We start from the raw sequence: 26,009 nt of genomic DNA on the forward strand, positions 1-26,009 counted from the left end.
TCATGCGGTTAATGTAGTCAGAAAATGCATCATTGTCTTCCAAATTCATCTCTCCCTTTTGCACTTGTGCCGTTCCAATCTGCGCATCTTCAGCTCCAGACGCATTAGTTGGTTTGACCTGGATACTATTCGAATAGCGAGTATGATCATGGCTCAGATGTGAAGTGTTTGGAGAATGAGAGGCCGGAAATTCGAAATGCTTGCGGCGTTCTTGCTGTTTTGCTTCACTATTTCCCATTGATATATGTAAGAAATTCGAAGTCGGAGCAAGTTTTGGAAAGATGAACGACGGAACTACCAAAAAACAAAGGGTTAGTGACAGAAAAGATGTGATGACTGAAGCCAATTTCTAATGTTAAGTTGTAATTGAAAGCTAGAGAGGTCGATATTTATAGTCTGCATGCATGAATGAAAATTTAAGGAGAAAGTTCCTTGTGTGGACAGTAATTGATTTTTCCGCATAAATAAAGGGAGAAGTTTGATTTAGATTCCTAATGAAGGAAGAACTTCTTTCTCATTATTTTTTTATTAAGGATGTGACGTTTGGAAAATATTCTCACGTTATTTCAGCTCCAATTGTCTTTGGGTTTGAAATTAAAATCCTGCTTCAAACACAACTAATATATACAGCACTAAGCAGCTAGCATTTGAAGGAATAATGTAATATGTTGGCCAACTATTTATTAATATTATATCAAAGCTTAACTAATTAGTTAGCTTCCAAAAGAAATGAAAAGTTTAGGCAAAAAACACAGAGAATCTAGGATGGTGACTTGAAGAATGAAACTTTTGCACATACAGAAACCCTAGCTCTTCCAAATTGGCAACCTTAAAAAATAATGATGAATACTAATATAATAATCCATTGTTTTTATAGTCCAAAGTCTAAAACAAGCACCATGGATCTGTGGTGGGAAACAACCAACCTATTCAATGTGTTCATCTACCAAATAACACAAGGAATATTATGAAAGGAAAATAAGCATTCCAAGGAGAAAGGCAAGAGGGAAGCGAGCAATTTTGTTCGCCACTTTATCTTCACTAACATAATCATGGTTAGATAATTTATTTTTGTTTCTTTTTTACAACCACTTTCCATATGTACATACCCGCTTTTGCTGGTTGCATTTTCAAAAAGGATAATGCTAGGCATATAATTTGCAAATAAAATTATGTGTCATCAATAGGAAATAAGCACGTTATCAACATTTAAGTAATAATCCAATAATCAACCACGTCACTTGGTTCAAACATTTAGTCTCCCTAATATTACCTATTTGTTCATCACTATAAACTACGATTTATGCTGATCATATCTTTTAGAGCTTGACATATATCCACTAACATAATCATGGTTAAATAATTTAATTTAATTCTCTTTATCATTACGAAGGAGAGAAACACAATTTGGCAACCATTTTCCATATGTACCCCGCTTTTGCTAGCTGCATCTTCAAAAATTATGGACAATCCTTTCCGTCTTCTTCCCAAAGTATCACCCCACGAATCCAAATCACAACCCACAACTACCAAATTCTTTTGATTACCAAAATCAAGAACCAATAACAAATATCTTGTTATTTGTTGCAGATTAAATTACACGTTGAGTTTTGTTGCAGTTAAATTGCACCTAATTTTTTGTTTTGTTATTATATGCCTTGCTTGCTTCTTATTTTCAAATTCATAGTTGCTTACCCAAAAAACAAAAATAAACTAAAAGTTAGCCAAATTTTATTTTCAATTGCATCTCAATTCAACATCAATCCAACTTCACATTCATACGTGCCTTCTGCGTTTGTAATAGACATAAATGGGTTGTTGTGGTTGCTTAGTTGCGGATTGGCTTCCAATCTGCGGCGCCAATATGTTGGAGAAGATGGGAAGACGAAGAGGCAAAAAAGAAAAAATTGTCCAGATTGTGAAGAAATTTTTTATTGTGCCCGAGACATAAGTGGTACACTGTCTTGATAGATAGGTCAACATAAGAAACAATATGTGGAAAGTTGCCAAAAAATTAAATATAAATGTTTTTTTTATCAAATAAAAATAAATGGTTTAACTATAGTTATGTTAGTGGACAAATGTCAAGCCATGAAGTTGATAGTGAGCATATACTATAGATTATGGTAAATAAAAATACTCTCCAACAGGGTAAAGTAGCTAGCATTCCCCAATATTACAAAGATGCCAAGGTTGACGAAATTCCATTTCTAACTTAATATTTTATTGAGAAAATTGTAGCAATGGTTTCTCAACTTTAATCCAATTGGAGCAATGGTTCCTTAACTAAAAATTCATGACCATTGGTCCCTTAACTCATCAAAACATGTAGTTATGGTCATTTTCGTTACCTCCATTAGAATTTTGTCAAAATGAGTTGTGTTCAAAAGACTAGTGTTACAATTAAGTTAAAGTTAAGGCAATTGCTCCAATTAGGTAAAAGTTGACGGAACAAATCTTCAATTGGTTAACGTTGAGAGACCATTGCTACAATTTTTCACATTTAGTTTTTCATGTTTGCCTCTTGATTCAGCGCTATGTGCGTAGCACGTGACTCATTTTGATAGAAGTTCTAACGGAGTTGACAAAAAAGGCCATAACTGCACATTTTGATAAGTTAAGAGACCAATGGTCATGAATTTTAATTGAGGGGTCATTGCTGAAACGATAAAAAGTCAGTATTTTAACAAAATTTTGTAGAAACTAGACATCGTATTTCAACATAAAACAAATTTGGGGTTTTATCACAAATGGTCCTTGAGATTAATCAAATTCATCATTTTGGTCCCTCACTTTCAAAATCAATCGATGTCGTCCTGACATGTACTACCCCACATCAATTTGGTATTTTTGTTAAAATTCTGTCAACTATTCTGTTAGTTTGTATATTTGGCCCACAAATCCAATGAAATGGTGACACGTGGATCACACAAATTAAGGTTTTTTTTTTATCGCAAATGGTTCCTAAGTTTCAAAAATCGATAAATTTGGTCCTTGACTTTTACTACCGCACATAAATTTAGTCATTCCGTTAAAATTTTATCAATATTTTTTGTTTGTGTGCTGATGTGGTCCAACTAATCTAATCATATGGCTTCATGTAGATTAATTGTAAGAACCTTTTTTTTTAAGAGTGAACCAACGGACGAGTTTTCCGCATTAACACTTTAGTGGTGTCATGGTGCCTTCCTTTTCTTTTTGAGCATACCCTTACCCTTCATGTAGACGAAAATGACTTTTTTTTCTTTTAGTTTTGGTTTTTAGTTTCTTATTTTACTCTTAGTTTTAGATCTTATAGTTAATTCATGTGGCGTCATATGATTGGATTAATGGGACAAAAAGAAATATTGACGAAACTTTAACCGAAGGACTAAATTGATGTGTGGTATTAAAAGCAAGGTCAAATTTATCGATTTTTGAAACGCATGGACCAAACTGAGGAATTGGATCAATGTCGGGGACCATTTGCAATAATTTGTGTAATCCACTTGTCACCATTTCATTGGATTTGTGGATCCCACATACAAATTAACCAAATAGTTAACGAAATCTTAATGGAATGGCCAAATTGATGTGGGATAGTGAAGTCAAGGATGACATCGATTGATTTTGAAAGTAAGAAATCAAAATGATAAATTTAATCAATCTCAGGAACCATGTGATAAAAACCCAACATATTTTTATGCCATTTCCCAGATACTTTTTCTTCCATGCTAGTTGCTACATGTTAAGAGTCTTAAAGACTGTCGGGTCCTCCTTAATGCATCAACAGGAAAACAATGTGCCAAGCTACTAACAAGAGCATGTCCATTAATTAAGAACAAGGCAAGTTCAGAGTAAATCGGTTCAACCCTACGGTTAGCCAGCCTAATCAACACCGAAAATCTGACATTAACTAGTTCAAAATCAAAGTTTCAAAAGTGAACCCACAGTACAACGATACAACTGCCCTAAAGAAACTATTTTGTCATTGACCAATTCACACAGATAAACAATTTTAGCCTAGTAGAGGTTCCCGTCTAGTACCCATAATGCGAGCCATAGACTGAGCCATAGCCGCCGTGCTGTCCTGCGTGTCCTTGATTAGATGGGGGAGATGCATAAACTGAACCGTGAGTGGCATAGTTGTTATAACCTTGGTCCACAGAGCCAGGAGTTGGTGTTGGCTGCGGTGCTCCAGCATCTGCCATGAAATTCTGCAAACCGACCAACAAAGCACTGTCAAGGTCGCTGTACTATCAAAACGAACAAAGGCTTTTAAGCTAACATAAATTCATAATACATGTATAAAAGAAATGTTCTCGTATATCAACTACTACCGACAGCAGAAGGTTTCTAACAGTGCTAATGCACTAAATCATTATAGCAGAACACCCAATAAAACATGTTTTAAGTTTCCCGTACTCCTATTACGACCTCCCAAAAATCTAACAAGCTAGAAAGCATGATCGAGATAGAAGAATCAAATGCAAGGACAAGGAGAATTACCTGTATCAGTTGTTGAGCTGCTTGAACTTCGGGAGCACTTCCACTGATTTCAACAGTCATCTCCCCAGGTACACCCCTAGTCTCTTGTATCGTAACAGTCGCCCCACTAGCTCGTCGAATATAGCTTATACTTGCACCAGCTGTGCCAATAACAGCATCAGCATATGACAGCGGAATTTGCAATTGCTTGGTGATCTGCAAAAATAAGAAAAATCATCATCATGTACATATTTGGACTATGAGAAAGAACTTGATCACCAATTTAATTATAAATGGATTTAAGAACATGAGTATAACCTGTGTTACCATTCCTGGTGCGGCTTGAGCATTTGATGACTGGTGGACACCCATTGGGGCTTCTCTTCCATAAGCTGATATACCATGATGAGGCTGTTTCTCCATTGGTGGAGGCATGTCAGTTGGTGGATAGTAATTGTCATGTTGCCGAGGAGGTGGCATGTATTGGGGATTAGGTGGCCCAAATCCAGGACCCCCATGATCAGCATTGTGGGGATGACCTTGAGGTGGACCCCAATTTTGATGAGGTGGCCCATGTTCCATCTGAGGATTTGCCATTTGCATCTGATACAAAATATTGATCATCAAGTGTTTCATCAAACACAAATGTCAAGAGATGGGCTGACCGATTGCAATTGAGAGGACAAACCAGACTTACATGCATTTCAAATATTGGAATTATACTGCGGTCAACTAAAAACTTCCTAAGATGAGATGCAATTAGTTCAATTGCTTTGTGCACACCAACAGCTTCACCCACTACTTCAACCACTCTGTCATCTTGAAGAGCAAAAATCGGTAGGTCTTCTGCACCAAATCATTCAACAAGAAGTCAGGCAATCGAGCAGAGGAACTAAACAAACACACAGGTGAAGATAGGAATGCAAAATTATAAAAACTTTAAGTTTTTGGTGTTTGTGAACTATGTAAATACTGCAACTAAATATCTCTCTTATAACCACTAGACGAACTTTTAAGGTTTACTTATTTGGTTATACTGAAGAAAATTATATCTAACACGACACACAGCTACGTAATCTCATACTGACTTCTTTAGAACTCACACTAAGATGCTCAAATATTTGTGTATGTTTCAAAGTACTTAGGCAAACTGTAAAGCACAAGAGATTCAAAATACAATGAAGCTTACCTGATCCAAGAACTCTAACTATGCAGTTAGATGCTTCTTGAATGGATTTAACAGTTCCTCCCTGTTTCCCAATCAAGCTTCCTGCCTGTGAAGCTGCAACCAGCAGCTTTGTAGAGACTTTGCCACCCGTGCCCGGTGGAGCATGAGATGAATCACCATCCAAACCATCAATAATACGCGTGTGAACCCTCAAAAGGCCATCCATTGCAGGGGGAAGAGAAGAATCAGGCTCCTCCTTACCAGAAACCATTACCTAATCAACGCAATAAAAAGCACCATCAGCATATAACAAACACTGGCCTTTACCAAATCAACAATTCTTTCACACAGGTAAAAACTAAAACTTGAAAAAAAGGACCACGTGAAATGGTAACAAGGAAGGGCAAAATTGTACACAGCTTTCAGATACATCAAACCATTTTGTAAACCAAAAGGTATGCATTGAACATATCTATGTAGGATCTTCCAACCAAATATAATTCTACCATATCTGTGTAGGATCTTCCAACCAAATATCTATGCACTGAGCATATCTATGTAGGATCTTCCAACCAAATATGTTCATAATCTTTACACACCACAGTATCATGGCCTACAGTTTTGACAAGTTGCTAGGGGTAAACAACAGCTTAGCACTATTACGTGCAACTAATTGATTGATACTGACAATTGACGGTAGTTAGTTATACTGCTTTTTTGCTTCAAACATATGTAGGACAGTTTATAAGCCACTTAAAATTTATCATTAGTCTTCAGAATCACGTTTTTGAGTATTAATTATTTCGTTTATGGTGTACACCATCTGCGGCAAGACATCAATCATCCAGGTTCTGAAGTTACCAGAGATAATGCAGAGCTTTGTGGAACAAATGTTCAAATAGTGTACGTGTTTATTCAGATCAACTTTTCAGCACAATGTAATGCTCAATGCTGATCCCTTCCATCTGGACCTTTGGTTCTTCAAGTGTGGGATCTTATTGATGATTGAGTCGTTGCCTTAAAATTTGCACGAAAAACCTGCACACATTCATTGTTGTTATTACAATAAATGGATTTATTCATATTTTGTGGATTCTTGTGATGTCGCTTCTTTTACGTCTTCTTTGATTAAACGTTTTTAGAAAAATACTTCTAGAGTTGAATACTTAAGAGTGGTGACTCACATTTGTTATTATTTGCCCAACACAGTTTCCATAATTTCATTGATTTTCAGACTCTTCAAGATAACAGGGCTAGATATTTCTAAAAGCTTATATAGTATTTTTTTTCATTTGGATAGCACTTTTTTTCTCCTAAAAGATCTATATCAAATTACACAGCTAAGAAGATCACCACTTTGGGATACGAATAGATAAATAGAACCTAAATTTTTTTATGAAACAGACAATATATTTCTAGTCAGAGTGTCAGACTAATCAAGATTTTGTTTAATGTGTATGTTGATCTAACATATGCAGTATGCCTCATACCTATTTTACCATCTTCAATGACAATTATTGTATACTTTTTCCTGTAATTATTAAATCAATTGTCAATATCAACCTATAGCTTTTAAAGTCAACAAGGCGAAGTCCATACATACCAACTGATCATATTGGTCATTGATCTTCATAGTAACAATTATAGTCAAAAGTCAAGAACTTCATATTCATCTTTCACTAGGTCATTTCAACAATGATATATCACCATATGACTGGCAGACCTGGTGCAAGCGACACTCTATAATAGTCACGTAGAGCGAAAACCAAAAAACAATAAGCATTAAGCACTCTCAACAACAATCAAATATTTATAGCCACCAAGGAAGCTTTCGTCAACTATGATATAGCATATTTACTCTCACGTAAAACTTAGTCCAGTAACTAAACCATAGGACCATAGGAACTATAATGCCCAAATATTTCAAGGTGAAAACATATTATAGAGAATGACATAAACCACATGACCAAAAGCAGCTAAATACGTAATATTGGTTAAAAGAGAATACTGAATCGCAGTCACACAGGTCAGTAGAAACTTACGGCTCTTTCAGTCGTTCCTGGGGGTCCATCAAGAATTTTAATGCGAGCTCTCGTCTCCTCAACTATTTTCTTAATGAACTCTCCTTTCCGTCCAATTATACTGCCAACCTTCTGCGCAGGAACCAGCATCCGGAAAACACTCTCTCCGGGCCATCCAGGCCACTTCTTCTCGCCTCCACCAATGGCAGCAGCATCTTCGTGACGCTCTTGGTTCTGTTCAGATAATTGCGCCTCTTCCCCTTGCAATTCTACCGGTAACTCTACTTGTTCCTGCGCCTGGAACTGGGCCAGTGCCTCTTCTTGCTCCTGTGCCTGGAACTGGGCCAGTGCCTCTTCCTGCTCCTGTGCCTGGAACTGGGCCAGTGCCTCTTCCTGCTCCTGTGCCCGGAACTGTGCAAGTGCATCTTCTTGTTCTTGTGCAAATGTCACTCCATGCTCTTGTTCATACCCCTGTACATCGGCCTCTGTCAGCTCCGGAGCCGGGTCTAGTGCCGTAGCCTGGTCATCTACCAGCGGCTCTGCATTCTCAATCTCGGCATTGATTTCAGCCACGGTCACAGGTACTTCACCTCCATCAAGTTCCCCATAGAGTTTATCAGCTTCAGCCATAAATTGTCTGCATTACCAAAAATAAACCAAGAAAATTAAGCTAACAGAAACAAAAAATCGCCAAAAATATGAACAAACCCGAATCGTAAACCGGTTCGGAACCATTAATTTAGAAGAACAAAAACCCTTCTTTTAATCAAAAAAAGCCCTAGAATAACAGAATCACAAAACAAAGAAAACCCAATAACGAGCCAATATCAGCAATTTACACAGAAATATAAGCAAATACTGCACCAAAACCATAGAAAATTGCAAGAAAAATTAGAAAGACAAACGCAAAAAACAAAAATAAAAATTATTACACGGGTAGCGAGAAGAACTGGTAGTGGCAGCGCGAAGCCGAGTAATCTGAAACTGAAAGGGGCGAATCGCCGGAGAGGACGGCGAGAGTTGGATTAGGGTTTCGAAGGGGTTTTACAGAGAGCGAAAGAGAGAGAGAGATTCACAGTGGAAGAAAATAGAGAAGAGAGGGAGAGTGATTTTTCTTGATTTGAGCGAGAGAGACAGCGTCGGGGTATTTCGATTTCTGTGGTTCTGAAGTATGTTTTATTTACACCCACCAATTTGCCAAGTATTTTCTCATCTTTTTATAATATTTAAAAAAAAAACTCCTAATTCTATTGTTGAAATTTAAAATCGATAAAATTAGTTTTTGAATTTGTCCATCGTCAATCATCACAATGATAAAATTATTTTTAATTTTTGTCAAATCATTTTGTCTCATTATTTACTAAATAGTCTAAATTGAGAATATTTTTGTTATTTTGGTTTTTATTTAACAAATATTTTGACGGAATAATCAAAATGATTGACAGGGAATAAAAATAAAACCCACTTATCTTGATTTCAAATCTGACCAAAATAAAAAATTATGTCAATTTTAAATTGCCTAAAAACCAAAAAAAAAAAAGAAAAATATTTAATTATTTTTCTTATATATTTAACCATAACTCTACCAAATTCATTCCCTCGTATCCTAACATGAATTTATGTTTTTTTTTAACTAGTAAAATATTGATACATGCATTGCCACGTGATTTAGTAAATATGGTGAATAACTACTCTATGTATAGTTAATAATTTATTTAGTTTCTTTTTTTTTTAAATCACTAAAAGCAATTTTAGATAATAAAAAAAAATCGCTTTGGCAGAATACTTAAAAATGTTTTTTTAAGTCAAAAAAGTACATTCTAGGATTTTCAAGGAAAAACAAATGTTGTAATATAAGCACATATCTTAGAAACACAATGATTTCTACACCGAAGTTTTGTCCTTCTACACGAATGCGGACCTTCTCCAGATCCTCAAATCATGTTATGAAATAAGTTTTTGTTAAGTACTATTCATATTTAATTTTAAATAAAAGTGTTTAAAATAATTTCTGATCGCACGATATACGATGAACGAATACAGTTTAAAGATCCTGAGAACCTCTTTCCTTCTACACACCATCCTTTATTCCTACTTCGTACGATAAACAAATACGCCGATAAGAAAAAGAAGTGGTGTTTTTTCCATTGCTTGAATGTCAAAAACACATGTGAAGCAACAAGCAAAACAAGCACTCTTTCTTGTTCTTCCAGAATCCTAACTGTGCGACAAACGACATACTGAAACACGCAGAAACAAAGTGGAAAATAACATCGAAATTTACTGTATTGATCGTACATTTTAGGGCGTGTTCAGGCATGAACACGTAACAAATTAGAGATGGCATCGAAATCTGTTGTGATCGTAAAATTTCAGAAAGCGATGAACAACGCTACCGACTTCAAGCATAAAGCTCGTTAGAACGAATGGCAAATGATGATCCGTCGACAAATGCAGATCTACCAAAAACTGCGGATTACCAAAAAGTCTAACGCGACGAGAGCATGAAAGAACACAGATTGATCCAAATCTCAAGTAAAATATTACAAAGAGAGCCAAAAATCAAAGATTTAAACATACCTAATAAGACCGTCATACGAAGACATTGTCAAACTTCCGATGAATGTATAGTGATACAAGAAAAGGCTTTCGATAAATTCTTAGAGATCGCTATTTAAATTCTTCAAATCAGAGAATGCAAGATATAAAATGTTATCTGGAGCTTTATCATTTCAAATATTTGCATATATGACCATTCAAAACGACAAACAAAATTTATGAGTCCGTTCCGCTTTATGCGAGTAAAGAACATACCGAAAAAGCTTCTTCTGCAGTTTTGTCTAAATTCTGTGATCTCGTAGTAATTACCTTATCGATGTAATGAAATACGAAGAATGTCTACTATATGCTGCTATATAATATGCATCTGTGTATGTATCTATGTATTATGTATGTACATGAAGAATAAGATCGTGCAGGATATATAAGAAGTAGGGTCGATAAAATTTTCTTCCCAATTTTTCATTGAACGATAGACATTATGTGCGAAAACAGATGAAAATTTTACAGATTCGAGAAGGAATTCATCTATATACTATCGTACTTATCTCAATTCAGGCAGAGAGTAGAGGAAGAATGTGAATGTTAAACTACAACAATGAACCGTCGTTGGATGAGTTCTACTCCTTCGTTATCATTTTGTTCCCTCGGTCGCAACTGACTCTGGAGCAAGTGCAGCAGCATTCATTTGCATTATAGCGTCAAATTTTTCAGACTTCCCCAGCACAATCTCGATCTAAAGTTGAAAAGAAAAGGAGAAACAATAGAAACGATATCAGAAGCTAGGCGGAAACTTCATATTAAATGTTCAATCAACTTAAAATCGCTCGACTAAAGAAACCAAACCTTAGCCTTCTGCATGAGGCGACCCTTAATCTCGTCTTTCATTCCAACGGTAGATGTAGACACCTCTGTTCAATCCCTCAAACAAAGATAACCAAATCAATCACATCTATAACTTTTTTTGCAAGTTTTTTTTGGAATTATGAGTGCAGATTTCTTACTCTTCTCAATAGCCAATCCGTTATTCTTCAAAATCTCAGCAATAGTGACAACCGTAGTGATTGCTGTAATAACACAAGTGCGGGAAATTAGCAGGACAAAAAAAGGCAAGGAAGGACATTCAAAGTTCATCGTCAAACAATTTTCAATCTTCGAAGACTCAAAACGTCGTCAGTGAGAAAATGTTTAGAGCTTCTGGTAAGTGTTAGTTCTTCAATTGACAATAAGTAGGGAGTCCATCACGAAATCTTCACCCTACTTGCGTCACACCGCCATCACTGACCTTTGGTTGTACTCATATCGATTGCAGTAGGGTTTTGGTAAGCAATACGAACAAGAGTATAGATATTTGTCCGAACATACGAAAAAGACACTGAGAGATGATTCCGAAAAGATTTACCCATTCCCAGTGCAGAAAGCTCAACCTCATTGTGCTGCTCTATGTACCTCTGCATCAAAGAAAAAACTACGTAAACATGAAATACAGATCTTGCCAGCATTCATCCAATCATATAACAACTCACAAAAAACTATATATTAAGTCGAATTTCGTGCACTTCCTCGAAAAGCAAAGAAAATGAAGTTTTCCGGTGCGATTGTCATACATCCATGTGGTATTACTATTACTAAAACCGCTCATACTATCAACGCCGTGACTTACCATAACTTCAAAACAAAAAATCATACAATATGAAAAGTTTTTCTGTGTAATCATCACGCAGCCATGCAATTACCAAATCAACACACATTGTCAATACATGACTTAGCAACACCATCTATGACCATCACACTCAAAAATTCCTCGAAACCGCAATCAATCACCGAAGCAATTACATAGAAACTGAGGGGAAAAGATGTAAAATTTCAATAATCTCTTGGTGTTACTACAAAATTTATCATACATTCCTCACGATACTCAAATAACTAAGCTAATCAGACAATATAAAAATATACCTTAGCGAGATTGACGTAGAAGAAGAGCGGTTTCTTGGTGTTGGAGACCTGAATTCTGTTCTTCTTCGGCGCCTCAATCGGTTGCTGCGGTGGAACCACGACTCTCTGCATTTGAGCTGACGCCATTTTTCTCTGAAATTTTCTCCAACTTTCGATCTCTCGCTTTCGGTGGGAAAGGGGAAGAAGAGGACTCGTGAATTTGATCCGAAACGTTAGCGGAGAGCAGTTACGTATGGAGATTTATAATGGCGGGAGTATTGGTGTGGGAACCAATCGGGAGGGAACACGTGGTGCTGTGGGATTGGGTGGCGGACGGAGTCAGTCTGTTTGGCATTTAGGATCCCAAGGAGCGGGAGGCCGTTATACTGTTCTAGTGGGCTTGGGTTTAGAACATTTTAGCCTAATGGGCTGTTGTGATGTGGGCCTGTGATGGACAAGCTGAGAAAGTTTAGCCCAAAAATAAAGAAAACAGAAAGAGAAGTTTGTTGGGAATCGTTGTTAGTACTCAAAATAGTCATCATGATTCATGTACTTTTTTATTATTACGTCAAAATAAATAAATGAGTATTTTTGTGTGTCATTAAATATACAAGTTGAATTTCAGATTCTGACTAATTCATATGTAGTAATTTCTAAATTAGAAGGAACAAAATTGGAATGTAACTAACATTAAGTTTGGATGAAGAAATTTAAGATTACTAAGGAATTTTAAAATAACAAGAATTGAAATGACGAGATTTTATTTTCTAGAGTTTATGAATTTTCTTGTTTGGTTAACTTAAAAGAACAATGGAATTGAATACAGAATTTATTATTTTTAAACTCTCAATCATAGAAATAGGGAAATGACACTTATTTACATGAAATTTAAACTTTGGAATTGAAGGTCCCAAATTCCAAGTTTTTTTTTTTCACACGGAAATTCTAAATTTCTATGTTTATGAATCCAAACAAGGGAATTGGTGCATGTCAATTTATAAATTTTGACTTTTATCCAAATTTCAAGTTTATTTCTTTTATCCAAACATAATGTAAAGTATTTTTAAAGTGCAAAAATTTTAAAATACATTAGCTTTTCAAGCGTGAATTAACTATAATGATGGACTTCACATTGAAAGAATTCTTTCAAAAGCGAAATTCCACTTACTCTTCTCTTATGATCGACTGTATTGCTCACAGGTTAGTACATATATAATAGTTTTTTTAGGGGCCATTTGATAACCATTTCATTTTCAGTCTTTTTTTCTTCGCATTTTTTACAACTGAAAAATGAAATATTGTTTGGTAATTACTTTAATTTTTAGACTGCCCCTTACCCTTTCAGTATGAGTTTTCAGTTTTGACCTTTCAAATTGTTGGCATATTCAAGGTTTTAACAATGAGTTCAAAGTTTTCCAAAATTGAAATTGATAATGGTTGGTTGCTGAAAGAAGAGTAGTAAGTTATGATGAATTAAACAAAATGGACACGTGATCAAACAAATAAAGAATTGAAAACTTAAACCAACATCATTCCACACAAATGGAATCGTGTATATTTTCAATCGGTTTTTCTAGCAAGACTTGTTGCTCTTCTTTTAGCAGCCAAGTATTATATATTGAAATTCTGAGATAATTTGGAACCGATTTGGAATACAATTCTCATTCACCAAAAAAAAAGGATTGGAATTTGAACCTAAACCAAATGATCATGGACAAACTTGATCCAATTTTGTTTCCATGAATTAAAGGGAAAAATAATTTAAACTCATGAAGAAAAGTTTTCAAACCGACAGTGGAAGTGGAGTGGCCATGGCAAAGGAAGAATTTACACAACGTTGGTGGAGTGCCGTGGTCCAAATTAAAGACTCCAAACACAATCCATTTGCACGATCCAACAGAGAGAAGTTGTCCCTATTTGTGCTTCGTTTCCGTGGGACATCTTAATATTTTTATTAGGGTTACTTACACGTGCAATAATAAGTAAGTTATGAAACCAAACAAAAATGTGACAACGATTTTTTGTGATTGGTCAATTTCGAAGTGGGTTTCGTGGAGAAGTGAATGATATCCACTTTAGATTTATGTGTCCAGAGTCTGCATATAAGAAATTCGGACCATTCAAAAGAGAGAGATTTAGGCCGTTCAAGTTTTTGAATATATGTGAAGTAGGTTAGTGAGATAGACTAATGAAGGCCGTAAAACTGAAATCGAGTGGTTTGGATCTCTCGGTTTGCTGGTTTCAGACATAGAGATCCGGAACGAATCTCAATCGATGGAGAAGATGTAGGGTTGCCTAGGGGAGGTATACACAAAAAATTACTTATATACTAGTTTTCCAATTTTTTATCGTATCACTTAGTAACTCAAAAAATCAATGGTTAAATTTTGTTTATAAAAATTTGATAAATTTCTATTAACGGTTGGATATTACATAATACTCATACTATTAAATGAATGTAATATTGTAGCCGAACCTTGATGCATGCCTAAAAAGTGGGATATATATGAAGCCTTCCTTGCTAGGGAAAGGGACTACAAGGAGTACGACTATGGTCCCCTATATACGTATGAAAGATCAAAACGTCAAAACGTAAATCACATCCATTGAGCAGTCTCTGTATATACAGAGATTGTCAATGACCGACAATGTTGACAAATTCTTGAGGAAGACTTGTAATAGAGATTAATTAAACAAGATGAAACAAGATGTTCACATCATAAGTTAATTAATATATTAAAAAGTTGAAGGATAAATCGGGTCATTGCAAGATATATGTTTGATGTTTGGTGACTAATTTTTCTTAGTTTATTCAATGCTAATCTTTTTTGCATTTCAACTAACTAAAGTCAATTAGCACCTTAAGTAGGAAAGTCAAACTAATTATGCTGCAATTAGGGACCTTTTTTAATTAGGGGTGTTAACCCCACGAAATTAAGGTGTGGAAAAGGATCATCGCCGGTTCCTTTTTCTCGGGATTCAGGGGATCCCGTGATCGTATCCGTTCATCGTACATCGTGCGGTCAGTTTTTGTTAGGTATTATTTATATTTAAATTTTAAATTTTAAATTTCAAATGATTTCTAACCTTACGATGTATGATGAACAGACACGATCACGGGATCCTTCGGATCTCCAAGAAAAAGATCCAGCGAAGATCCTTTTCCTTAAGGTGTAAGCATGCGAAATGGGAGAGACACTTGGCATTATTATACATCCACAACAACAAAAACCAGACGAAAATATTCTATCAGACTAAAAAGGTTTCGTTGCTTATAGTTTTGCGCTATGAATATTCGTCGAGCAAAATCAGTCGGGTAAAGCTTGGCGTTCAAACATATCCAAATGAACTAAAAAGCTTCGGACTACTATAAAAAAAGGTAGAGTGAAGACGGCAGCTAGGTTGATAGATATGGATCATAGAATAGCAGTAGATTTAAGGATAGTAATTTCAGCCACCAAAGATTACGTTTTTTAGTAGTTTTGCTGAGAATTAAGTAGTTGTATTAAGCTGACCAAATAAAGATGTCGGTTGTTGAGATTCTGTGAATTCTCTTCTTAAGTATATATGTTAGCTATGTCCCATTCAAACCCAGTTTGTTTTTAAGAAAAATTAACCAGCAGTTGGTGGTCAAATTAAGGTAGTGAATTCTTTGGGTGACTGGAAAGATTCATAGAGGTATTTCAGCTTTTTTCTTACTGCCATCATACGCCAAGAATCGAACTCAAGACGAGTCATGTGGAATACGTATCTGGAATTCGTTATATTTCATATGTCCGCAAAATATAAAGCTACTAATACTACATTCTGGTGGTATCATTTTTCATATAAAAGTGTGAGATATTAGGCTTCAACTCTTATGAATGACTTGATGTATAAATTGCAGAGCATGCATGCATGCATGTACTCGCTAGCTAGCTGCTAAGAACACGATGAATTCGCGGTCTTGTTAGCTTGCTTTTTTATTATGTACATGTTCGAACTTTCAAATTATAACCATGCAAAATGAGATTTGAGCAAGTATCTCTTCTTATGTTAAAATTCTATCGATTCAAGCTGAGAATCCTAATTCATTTATTAAATGGTTGTATATATATTTTTAGAAATTCTGACGTTAATTATGATTTGCTAAAGATACGGTTTTAGGAAGAAACGAACAAGATGATTTCAGTATTAGATAAATTTAGGGTTTTAATGATGTTTAGTAGGTCAAAAACTGCTTTTAATTAAAATAGAAAGCAGACAAATTCGAACGAAATATACAAACAAATGAGCTTTTTGACTTTATGGAGCCTTTGAAAAGTGGGTAATTGAAAGGAAAGCTCAATAGTATTGTATATTTCAAATCTTGTTGCCTCTCTAAATTCTAATCGAACAGTAACGACCCAAGCTAAGAAGGTAAGTTGTTGCTGTCATACTGCAACTTTGAAGCATGCAAACAATTGCCCTTTCGGCTTTCACCCCACAGTAAGCATGCAGTACTATATTATTTCAACTTTTATTTGAATAAATTGAAAACGGTCCATCCCCTTAGGTTAAAAGCTGGTGGCCCTCACGAAAGAAACCCTAAATTCATCCCACAAAACCTTGTGAAAGGCTAAATCATTATGCATTTGACGTTCTACAACATTGACGAAAATCAATCATGTTTATGTATAATGGTGTGAGTGCGATTTTCACCGATTTTTCTCTTCCCTGACAACTAACTATTTAACTCACTAATGCTATCGTTTATCAAAAAAAATTGTACATGCCTAAATAATTGGGGGTTAAAATTGAAATTCTTGAGGTGCCATTCTGGCAAGCACACTTCCACACATATAAAAACCCTAAAATTTATCTAGTAGATTCTGGTACTATAAACCCTAAATATAATGCTTCTAATTAGTGTATTCAATTGAGATTTTGAGGGATTTTAATTTTTTTAATGAATCTAAGGGTATTCAATTAGGATTGTCACATCCCAACCCGGGGCGGATCACTTCCCGAGCCCATCCACCACCGTAGCACGATATTGTCCGCTTTGGGCTTACCATTCCCTCACGATTTTGTTTTTGGGAACTCACGAGCAACTTCTCAGTGGGTCACCCATCATGGGATTGCTCTAACCCCCTTCTCGCTTAACTTCGGAGTTCCTACAGAATCCGAAGCCAGTGAGCTCCCAAAAGGTCTCGTGCTAAGTAGGGATGGGATATACATATAAGGATCACTCTCCTGGGCGATGTGGGATGTCACAATCCACCCACCTTAGGGGCCCGACGTCCTCGTCGGCACACCACGACCAGGGTTAGGCTTTGATACCAATTTTGTCACATCCCAACCCGGGGCGGATCACTTCCCAGGCCCGCTCCACCACTGTAGCACGATATTGTCCGCTTTGGGCTTACCATTCCCTCACGGTTTTGTTTTTGGGAACTCACGAACAACTTCCCAGTGAGTCACCCATCATGGGATTGCTCTAGCCCCCTTCTCGCTTAACTTCGGAGTTCCTACGAAACCCGAAGCCAGTGAGCTCCCAAAAGGCCTTGTGCTAAGTAGGGATGGGATATACATATAAGGATCACTCTCCTGGGCGATGTGGGATGTCACAAGGATTTTAAATGATTCTCTGAAATTCAATTTGTATTCAATCCGGATTTTAAGATAGTTGATTAAAATCCTTAAAAATATGGGTGTATTCAATTAGAATTTTAAAGAAGTTTATAACATTCCAGGTGTATTCAATTAAAATTTGATTTTAAAGAATTTCAAAAGGTTGAGGAAGTAGAGGGAATTGGAGAGATTTTTGTATGTATTTTAAACATCTACAAATCTCTCATCTCCCCATGAGATTTCGAGAGAATTGAATCAAAAGTTTATGTGGAATCTCTACAAAATCAATTAAACTCCATAAAAATTCATAGATTTATAAATTCATTAAAATCTCTTCAACTCCCAATTGAATACACACCCCTACATCCAAAAGCATTGAAAAGCAAAGTCGGAAAGTGTTTCGGGGAGACAATTCCATATTATCCATGATCAGAAATAATGAAAATTAATAGCTGAATTATATCGGAACTGCATGCACTGTCGAATCCTAAAACCCTAATCCAAGCCACTGCTGACCCTTTGAAAAGCCTTGACAGAAAAAAACAAGAATGTGAAAAGCCTTCCAATGTGCAAGCATTTCCTGAAATTTATTATTTAACATTTCTTCTAAATATTTTTAAATAAACAAGTTAATTTTATGGAATTATTTTTCAAATTTTTCTCAAATTCTTAATTTTTTAAGACAACAATATATTAAAAAAAATATATATATACAGACATCCCACGTAAAAATATAAAATAATACAATTAAACTGTAATAGTAAGTGACTACTCATATGTTATTATTCTTAAATCTGGTTAATTATCCAACCATAGTGTGAACTCCACCTTGACCAACAAACCTTACTTGAAATTCAAATGAAAAGGGCGGTGGAAAAACAAAGGAAAGTTGATAAATTGGTAATTCCATACAGCTCATAGTGTGGGGAAATATGAAGACATGGACTTAAACATAAACACAAAAAGCAACTCCACATCTCTTTTCTTTTTGCTTTAAGTGGACACGATCACCCAAGGCTTCTGCTCGACGGCACCAACAAAATTACCTGTTGCTTGTTGAAACTGCAGTTCACAGCTTTTCATATAACTATATTATAAACCCATATCTGTGATCGTTGAATTATCGAATATTGAATTTTTTATCGTATATTCAACGTTTTATTTATCGTTGCATGTCATATACCAAAGCAGAGTATAGATTTTTGTTAAAAGGGGAAAACCGGAGTACCATAATGTATAACAATACTAGCTAGTACATAAGCCATCAAAACAACTCCAAGATTTCAGAAAATTCATGTGAAATATATAACGCTCTCGCAATTAATATTTCACGGGGTTCCTATATTTGTATATTTATGAGCTCCTGCCAAAAAACATCATACTTTCTTGGTATGAAGTTATACCGAGTAGTTAAACCTCCTGTGCACTGACATTCAATTCCCTGCAAAATTTTAGTGAGACCATCTAGATTTACTAGTGTACTACATATAAAAGGCTTGGTCATTGAACTAATTTTATAGTTTTACCATTCCCCGCTACAACGGCTAGAAAGAACCAAAATCTTCCTCTTTTGTCATTAAACTACTTAGTAAAACGGATAGAAAGAACTATACTCTCCAAAACTCATCATTGATCTACTTCTTCATTTAATATCACTTGTATGAAAAAATGGAAATACTAATTAAAATACCAGTTATTATAAAATAACATTAAAAAAAAGGTGTTCATAAGGGCAATACCATGACCAGTGTTTTAAAATGCGGTCTAAGCAATTATCTAGGAACTAGGCAACTAGTCGCCATCGCGCAATTACTTCCTCTCGGTCACAAAATTGAAATGCTTATTAGGTGGCCGCATAGACGGTATTAGGGAGATCTAGGCAGGTTTTGATTGGACTAAACGGGACTAGACACACGGGCTTACATGAAGGATTCCTCTTTTGCTGATTTTTGTTTTGTTTTTAATATCTCTTTTTTTACCGTTTTAATATTCTTATCTTTCTCTTTTAAGACTCCACAATCTCTCTCTTTCTCAATTATATCCTACAAAAATATTCACCTAAAACTCCCAAATTATGTATAAATATTACACTATCCGTTTGAAAAACTATCATAAGTATCATTCAGTGTTTATTTATAAATATAGTACATATAATTAAGAGAGTTTTAACGAAAAACCCACCGTACTATTCACTCTACCCTTTATTTTGTTCTTAGCATTAAATTCAAAATTTTTAAGTCCTTATCATTAGGTTTCCTTATAATTAATATTAAAAAAATTGCCTAAGCCCCTTGCTGCTGTCTAACCACCATGCGGCTTATAAAACAATCATTGTGAGGTAGGAGAAATGGTTCTCTTTATGAAATCTCCGACGACTTGGGCATTGAGAAAAAGAGGATGAGGTCACTGTAACACGTCTGAGAGTCTTGACTCTGATTAGAGAGAAATAACACTACAAAATTTAGTAAATAAAAATGAAAAGAGATCATCTCTGAATCTTTTCTTTCAAAATTCAAGGATCAAGTGATTTAAGTTTTTAAAATTCGATCCAATAGTTAAAAACATAGAAAGTAAAAACTTTTAAAAATTATAATAATTTTTTACCGTTGAATCAAATTTTAAAAACCTGGATCATTTGATCTTTGAGTTTTAAAGGAAAAGATCTGAAAATGATCTCTTTCTAATAAAAACAACTACAAAAACACAAAAAAATATTTATTAAAAATAAAATGGAATTTGTTTCAACCAGGACTTCACGTTGAACCGCATATACCGTTGAACCTTGGAACGTTCAACTTCAACGTTTGGAAAAGGAAGTTCCTTTGCCGCACACAATACCTGCCCCCACGTCTCTCTCCGTTGTTATTTGTGTCACATTAACAGTAAAAAATTAAACATTGAAAATTAATGAAGATTATTTTTTAATTCGCATTCAAGTCATTCAGTATTACAGTCTAATAGTATTTCTTTTCACTTATAAGTGAGAGAGATTTTAGATTCAATTTTCGTTAAAGGTAAATTTGAATCATATTATATACAATGAGTTGCATTTTTTTAAAGTTTTCAACTAATTATATTATGACAGCTGATATACCGAATCGTGTTCAACACATTGAAAAATCGCTCGTATCTTTTACCTTCTTCAGTTAAACAGTTTATGTACACAAGTCGTGAAGCACATAAGTATAAGTTAGCTCAATTTTCCTTATCTTGCGTAAGTTTGTTTGACTGGTTAAGCTTTCGAATCGTAATTGGAGTAAATTTTCAATTTTAATTTTTTTTGGGTAAACTTTTTTATTTATTTATTAATTTTCAATTTCTAGGTACCCTCTTTTAGCAATTGCCAATTGGACTGTATTATGAAGTAGGTAAGTTAATGAGAATTACTATTGGCACTCCAAAAATCTCAATTAGTACTCAAACTTTATATAATTTGAAAGAAAAATACGCTTGTGAGGAATGTAAAATAAAATTTTTAAAATGCTAATAATAATTCATAAGTTAATAAATTAATTACCAGATCTATAACCCCATAAATTTCTGACCTTATTTGGGAAATTTCCTCTTTGAGTATCTTAAAGATTGGATATTTCATTCTCAACACAAGTTAAAATAGAGTGATAAAAAATGATGGGAGGATTTGAAATTTAATTCCCAACAAACAGAATAAAAAATAGAACATCCCATTAAATGTCACATTATGTTGTACATGAGCTTTACGAGTGGCAGAACATAATTATGTTTATGTATCTTTATGTAGATTTGATTTTCACCGAGCCTCTTTCTCCTGCCAAAAAAAATGTCACACCAAAGTGTCCTTGCTGATTTTCCAAACTCTGTCAAAATAAAAAATCCTAAAGAAAGAATTTTTTTTGCATTCTCGAAACACAATCACTGTGTTGTCATTCCACATATTATCATATTAATGAACGACATATTTGATATGTTTCAATTCTAGGTTGTAGTGAAAACAAAAAAAGCACACACAAGTTACAATTAAAAAAAAAACAAAGAAATTTTGGTGAGTTCTCGTAACAGTCACGTGTTGTTATCATTTTACGTATTATAAATAGATGAAAGAGGATCAATTTCGAATTCATTTTGTGAGGATCTCTAGAATCCCCACATCCTAGTAGTTAATCGTATATCGTGCGATCAGTTTTAATCAGATACTATTTGTATTTAATTTTAAATAAAAAAATTAAATGATTTACGATTACATGATAAATAATTGAGATGTGAAAATTTTTAAGATCCTCACAGGATGAAACCGGATAGGATCGAATTTCGATGTTGTTGATATGTTTCTTCTAGACCTTCTTCTTTTGAATACACCAACAAATTACCACGAAATAACGGCGTTTGGAAATTTGGAAGGAAAGGAAAAGACCCGTCTATATATAGAGCCAAACAGCGCAACACAATAATAGTATGAGAATTTGAGACCCTTTTTCTCAGCAGCCTGAGAGAAAGAAAGAGAAAATCATAAGAAGGAAAGAAAGAAGAAAACATCCATTTTCTTGAGAGACAGAGAAAGAAGGGGTTCGGAGATCTTGCCAGATCGGGACCAAAAAAAACTGTAAGAGAAATCTCTCTCTCTCTCAACCTTCTTTCTTTCTTGGTATTGCTTGTCTTCCGTGTGTTTGTGCTTCGTGGGATTTCTCAAATGTGCTTGTTTTGTCTTTCGATTTGTGCTTTTTTCTGCAAAGTTTTGAGCTTTGAGGCTCCGTCTTTCATGGGTACTTCTCTGTTTTTGACATTGTTAGCTGAAAACTGAGTTTTTGATTTTTTTGGTGTATTTTTTGCTCAGAAATGAGAGTTTTTTCTTCTTTTTTTGGGGTGATTTTAAGGTTAATTTAGCTCAGATTGCAAAAAGATGAGAACTTTCTTTGTTTTTGTCAACGGTATTGTGGTGGTTGGTTGCTAATGGAAGACATGGCGCAAAATTGAGTGCAGTGGCGTTTTAGGATTCATACCACCGACACAATTAGTGGGGTTGTTATATTGTGGTTGTTGGTTATGGGGCGTGCTCAAATTTGTTTGGTCAACCAAATTTCTAATTTCCATCGTGATTTTTTTTTACCTTATAATTTAAGCTAACCCCTTTTACTTTAGCTTTTGTGATTCTTACTTTAATTTTTATTTGTAGGGTTCAATTCATTATTTAGATGTCTTGTCCCTTAAATTTTACCTAATTTGTCTCCTATTGTGTCTTTTCCAACGTGATTATAATAGTTTAACTGCTTTACATATGCGAGATTATAAAAGAAAAATGGCAAATTGAGGAGGTTCCGGTGACCGGTAAACTAATACGGCCGTCGGAATCCTATGCAAGAGTTTCTCCTCCGGCACCGCCACCTTGGATTGGCAAAGTACAATGCTTTTTAAAATTTTTTTTCGGATTAGCAAAGTACAATTCGAAGAGTGATCCACCCTGTTCGAATGGAAGATCCCAATTTTAAAGGCGAAATCTACAACGTGGATCACTCTTCCTAAACAAGAATTTATTTTAGTGGTTCTTGTGTTTCCTAAAAAACTTCGAGTTGCAGGTTTGTAATTTTATGTTTTATGCAGTATGCTGAAACATGGAGTACCTGCAATGCTTTTTGTTTATACTGTTTTGTGTATGTGCCTGCGTGTGCGCTTTTGTGTATCTTTGAATTCTGTCATCGGATAACATGTCTTTGGTGTTGTAACATGGATTGGGAGATCCAATATACCTCTAAATTGTTGCGGTTTAATTGACGTGTTTATCCATAAAAGCATCATACACGTTTCGGTCAATTTGAATTGTGTTTGAAGATATAATAATTTACGTGTAAACAAGTAATGCTTTGTTAGTTTGTCGGTGGTAATGCAATTTTCCTATAGTCTGGTGGTGCTCAGCTTGTAGCTTTCTTGTGCAGCGTCATGGGGAGGGAAGTTGCTGGTATAAGGGCAGGGAACAGAGAAATGGAGAGGAAGGTGGTGGAGAAGAAGATTAACGGTGTCGTGGTGACATCAATTGGTTTTACTCATGGTAAGGTCCGCGTTGCTCCCAAAATTTCAGAAGAAAGCATTGAGTCAAAGGATTCCAAGGTGAAGGACCCTGTCGGAGAAAACGAAGTTGCTGTGGAATCTGAGGAGAAGCAAGATGTGCTGGCTGTTAAGAGTACAAATCTTGTTCAAAGTCCAGAGTCTCCGAATGCAGCGTCTCTAAAGAGTTCACAGGTAAAACCATAAAAACATTATATTGTTCTTTCACAGCTCTAAAGGATTCATCCACCGTCAATTTGTTTATCATATATTGAACTTTGTTGAGGTTTTATACCATTTATGTGATGGCTTGGATAGTTATGGCATATGTACAAGATTTTATGCCTGATCTAGCAAGTAAAAGTATAACTCATTGGGGTTATTACCTTTTTGTTTTTTGCAATTTTGCTACTGTGAGACATGCTCTGTAGAAGGTTTTGAATTACATGTTTATATGATCTTACGAAGAATGCCATCTCAAATATGAGTTTCAGTAAAGGAAGCTAAATTATCCTTTTATTTGGCTTGAAGGGCATCACAAAACTGAGAATAATTATGGACTTTTGCTTGTAAACGCTACTGCAGCGTTATGGTAGATTTGGGATGGTTCTGATTTCAATTTTTTTCCCCTTTTCATTTCAGCCAACTTCTCAGTCATCACAAGAGGGCGTGGAACATGATAATAAGAAGCATGCTAATGAAGAAGATAATTGGTCTATGACTTCCTCGTATCCTTAGTTGACATTTGAAATTTGAATTTATTTGTTTTACATATATATTAGAAATTGTTCATCATATTAGCATTATCCTTAACCAAGAACAGAACTGCTGCATCAAGAACACCTAATTTCAAGGTTACGGTTGGACAAGCTCCCACGTTTAGGATCTATGAGCGTATAGAGAAAAGGAAGGAGGTACTTATATAACAAAACAAGTGACTGTATATCTTGAGAACTACATTTAATCTGCACAATCTAATGTGTAACTGATGCGATTCCCTTCGTCTAGTACTACTCAAAGTTAGAGGAAAAGCACCAAGCTATGGAGGCAGAGAGAAGCCAGTGGGAAGCAAGAGCCAAGGTGCGTCACTTCCCTCTAGCATCTTGTATTTTCTTGCCATTAAGCATGGGTGTCATGCGGATCTGTGTTTTCTTTTGGGTGTTTATTCCTCCGCATGTGATGGGATCTGCTTGAAAACTCATTTTACGTTTTCCTTGATTACACTTTCAGGAAGAGCAAGAAGCAGCCATCAAGGTGCTGAGGAAGAGCATGGTGGTCAAAGCAAATCCGGTACCCAGTTTCATTTACGAGCCCCCTCCTCCTAAGACTGAACGCAAGAAGGTAGTTAATTCAAGTCTTGTCAGCTGTGCTTGACTACTTTTGAGCTCTAAAACATATTGGGATTGACCAAAAAGAGAAAAACATGATGCACACGTCAACCGAAAATAAAATTAAAGAACCGGGACTTGGAACCTGATTAAGTGTTTGATTATGCAATTAATCTGTATTCGAGGACTAGGATTTACCGTATCATTGGGAATAATCCATGTCCGAGTAATGTAGCGATTGCTTGTACTAGCTGCACCTTTTTGTTGTGAAATGAACTTTTTTTGTTCTTGTATATGATTTCAGGCTCCACTCACTCAGCCCAAGTCACCAAAATTTAACAGTCTAAGCCGGAGGAAGAGCTATGGTGATGCAATCACCAACTCATCCGCGGAGGAAAAAAAGAAAGGCTGTTCTCGGCCACAACGTCACAGCCTTGGTACTCAGAAAGAAACTTCCCCCGCGGCTCCCAAAAGTAAGGTTCAGTCTGGAAGGCGAAACAGCCTTGGCGGTTGCAAGACGAAAGACCATTCAAAACGCGAAAAGGAAACAACCGAAACATCTCCAAAGACCGCGGAGCAGACATCAGAGTCGAATCACGATGGACTCGAAAGCTGCTTCTAACGTCGAGTGGAAAAACAAAGGTGTTGAATTTGGCAGGTTTACCATTTGGATGTACTGAAGAGAAATAGCTTTTGTTTTACTTTCATCCACAAATGACTTGTTTACTTGGGTTTGTGTTAATTGTGAATTGTATATGGTTTTGTAAGTTAAACCGGTAACTGGTACATATCTCGTTATGTATAAAAATGAGTTTTCCTTTCTGTTTTATTTGAGACGACTTAACATGTTTACTTACGAAGAATGAGTACGTGACATTTCCCGACTTTTTTCACGTTCACTAATACAAAGGGAATATAAAAATA

At 35.4% G+C, this 26,009-nt stretch overlaps 3 protein-coding genes across 5 annotated transcripts; 1 reads left to right on the forward strand and 2 right to left on the reverse strand.

The window, feature by feature from the left end:
- Positions 1 to 3,790: 3,790 nt before the first annotated feature.
- Positions 3,791 to 8,827, reverse strand: LOC103954383 (flowering locus K homology domain). Of its 2 annotated transcripts, none has more exons than XM_048568515.1 (7): positions 8,589 to 8,827; positions 7,678 to 8,293; positions 5,657 to 5,909; positions 5,165 to 5,310; positions 4,786 to 5,070; positions 4,489 to 4,683; positions 3,791 to 4,196 (listed from the first exon to the last, which is right to left on the reverse strand). In XM_048568515.1, exons 2-7 carry the CDS (start codon positions 8,284 to 8,286, stop codon positions 4,020 to 4,022), a joined length of 1,665 nt encoding a protein of 554 aa, XP_048424472.1. In that variant the 5' UTR covers positions 8,287 to 8,293; positions 8,589 to 8,827; the 3' UTR covers positions 3,791 to 4,019. The 2 variants fall into 2 exon arrangements, with proteins under 2 accessions (XP_048424472.1, XP_009364478.2); XM_009366203.3 differs by having other exon boundaries at positions 5,165 to 5,313; positions 8,589 to 8,825.
- A 1,811-nt stretch (positions 8,828 to 10,638) lies between these two features.
- On the reverse strand, positions 10,639 to 12,369 carry LOC103954382 (uncharacterized protein At2g34160-like). Its single transcript, XM_009366202.3, has 5 exons — positions 12,172 to 12,369; positions 11,618 to 11,666; positions 11,220 to 11,282; positions 11,062 to 11,126; positions 10,639 to 10,951 (listed from the first exon to the last, which is right to left on the reverse strand). Exons 1-5 carry the CDS (start codon positions 12,295 to 12,297, stop codon positions 10,850 to 10,852), a joined length of 405 nt encoding a protein of 134 aa, XP_009364477.2. The 5' UTR covers positions 12,298 to 12,369; the 3' UTR covers positions 10,639 to 10,849.
- A 9,792-nt stretch (positions 12,370 to 22,161) lies between these two features.
- On the forward strand, positions 22,162 to 25,914 carry LOC103954384 (protein WAVE-DAMPENED 2). 2 transcript variants are annotated; one of them, XM_009366206.3, is made up of 7 exons: positions 22,162 to 22,321; positions 23,649 to 23,952; positions 24,400 to 24,485; positions 24,581 to 24,671; positions 24,766 to 24,837; positions 24,988 to 25,098; positions 25,390 to 25,914. In XM_009366206.3, the coding sequence occupies exons 2-7, from the start codon at positions 23,653 to 23,655 to the stop codon at positions 25,705 to 25,707; spliced, it is 978 nt and encodes a 325-aa protein (XP_009364481.2). In that variant the 5' UTR covers positions 22,162 to 22,321; positions 23,649 to 23,652; the 3' UTR covers positions 25,708 to 25,914. The 2 variants fall into 2 exon arrangements, with proteins under 2 accessions (XP_009364481.2, XP_048424556.1); XM_048568599.1 differs by lacking the exon at positions 22,162 to 22,321 and adding an exon at positions 23,011 to 23,291.
- Positions 25,915 to 26,009: the final 95 nt, after the last annotated feature.

Source organism: the organism of the source record quoted next, unplaced genomic scaffold (genome assembly GCF_019419815.1).
Source record: "Pyrus x bretschneideri cultivar Hongxiangsu unplaced genomic scaffold, Pyrus_bretschneideri_v1 Contig48, whole genome shotgun sequence".
NCBI classification, from domain to species: domain Eukaryota; kingdom Viridiplantae; phylum Streptophyta; class Magnoliopsida; order Rosales; family Rosaceae; genus Pyrus; species Pyrus x bretschneideri.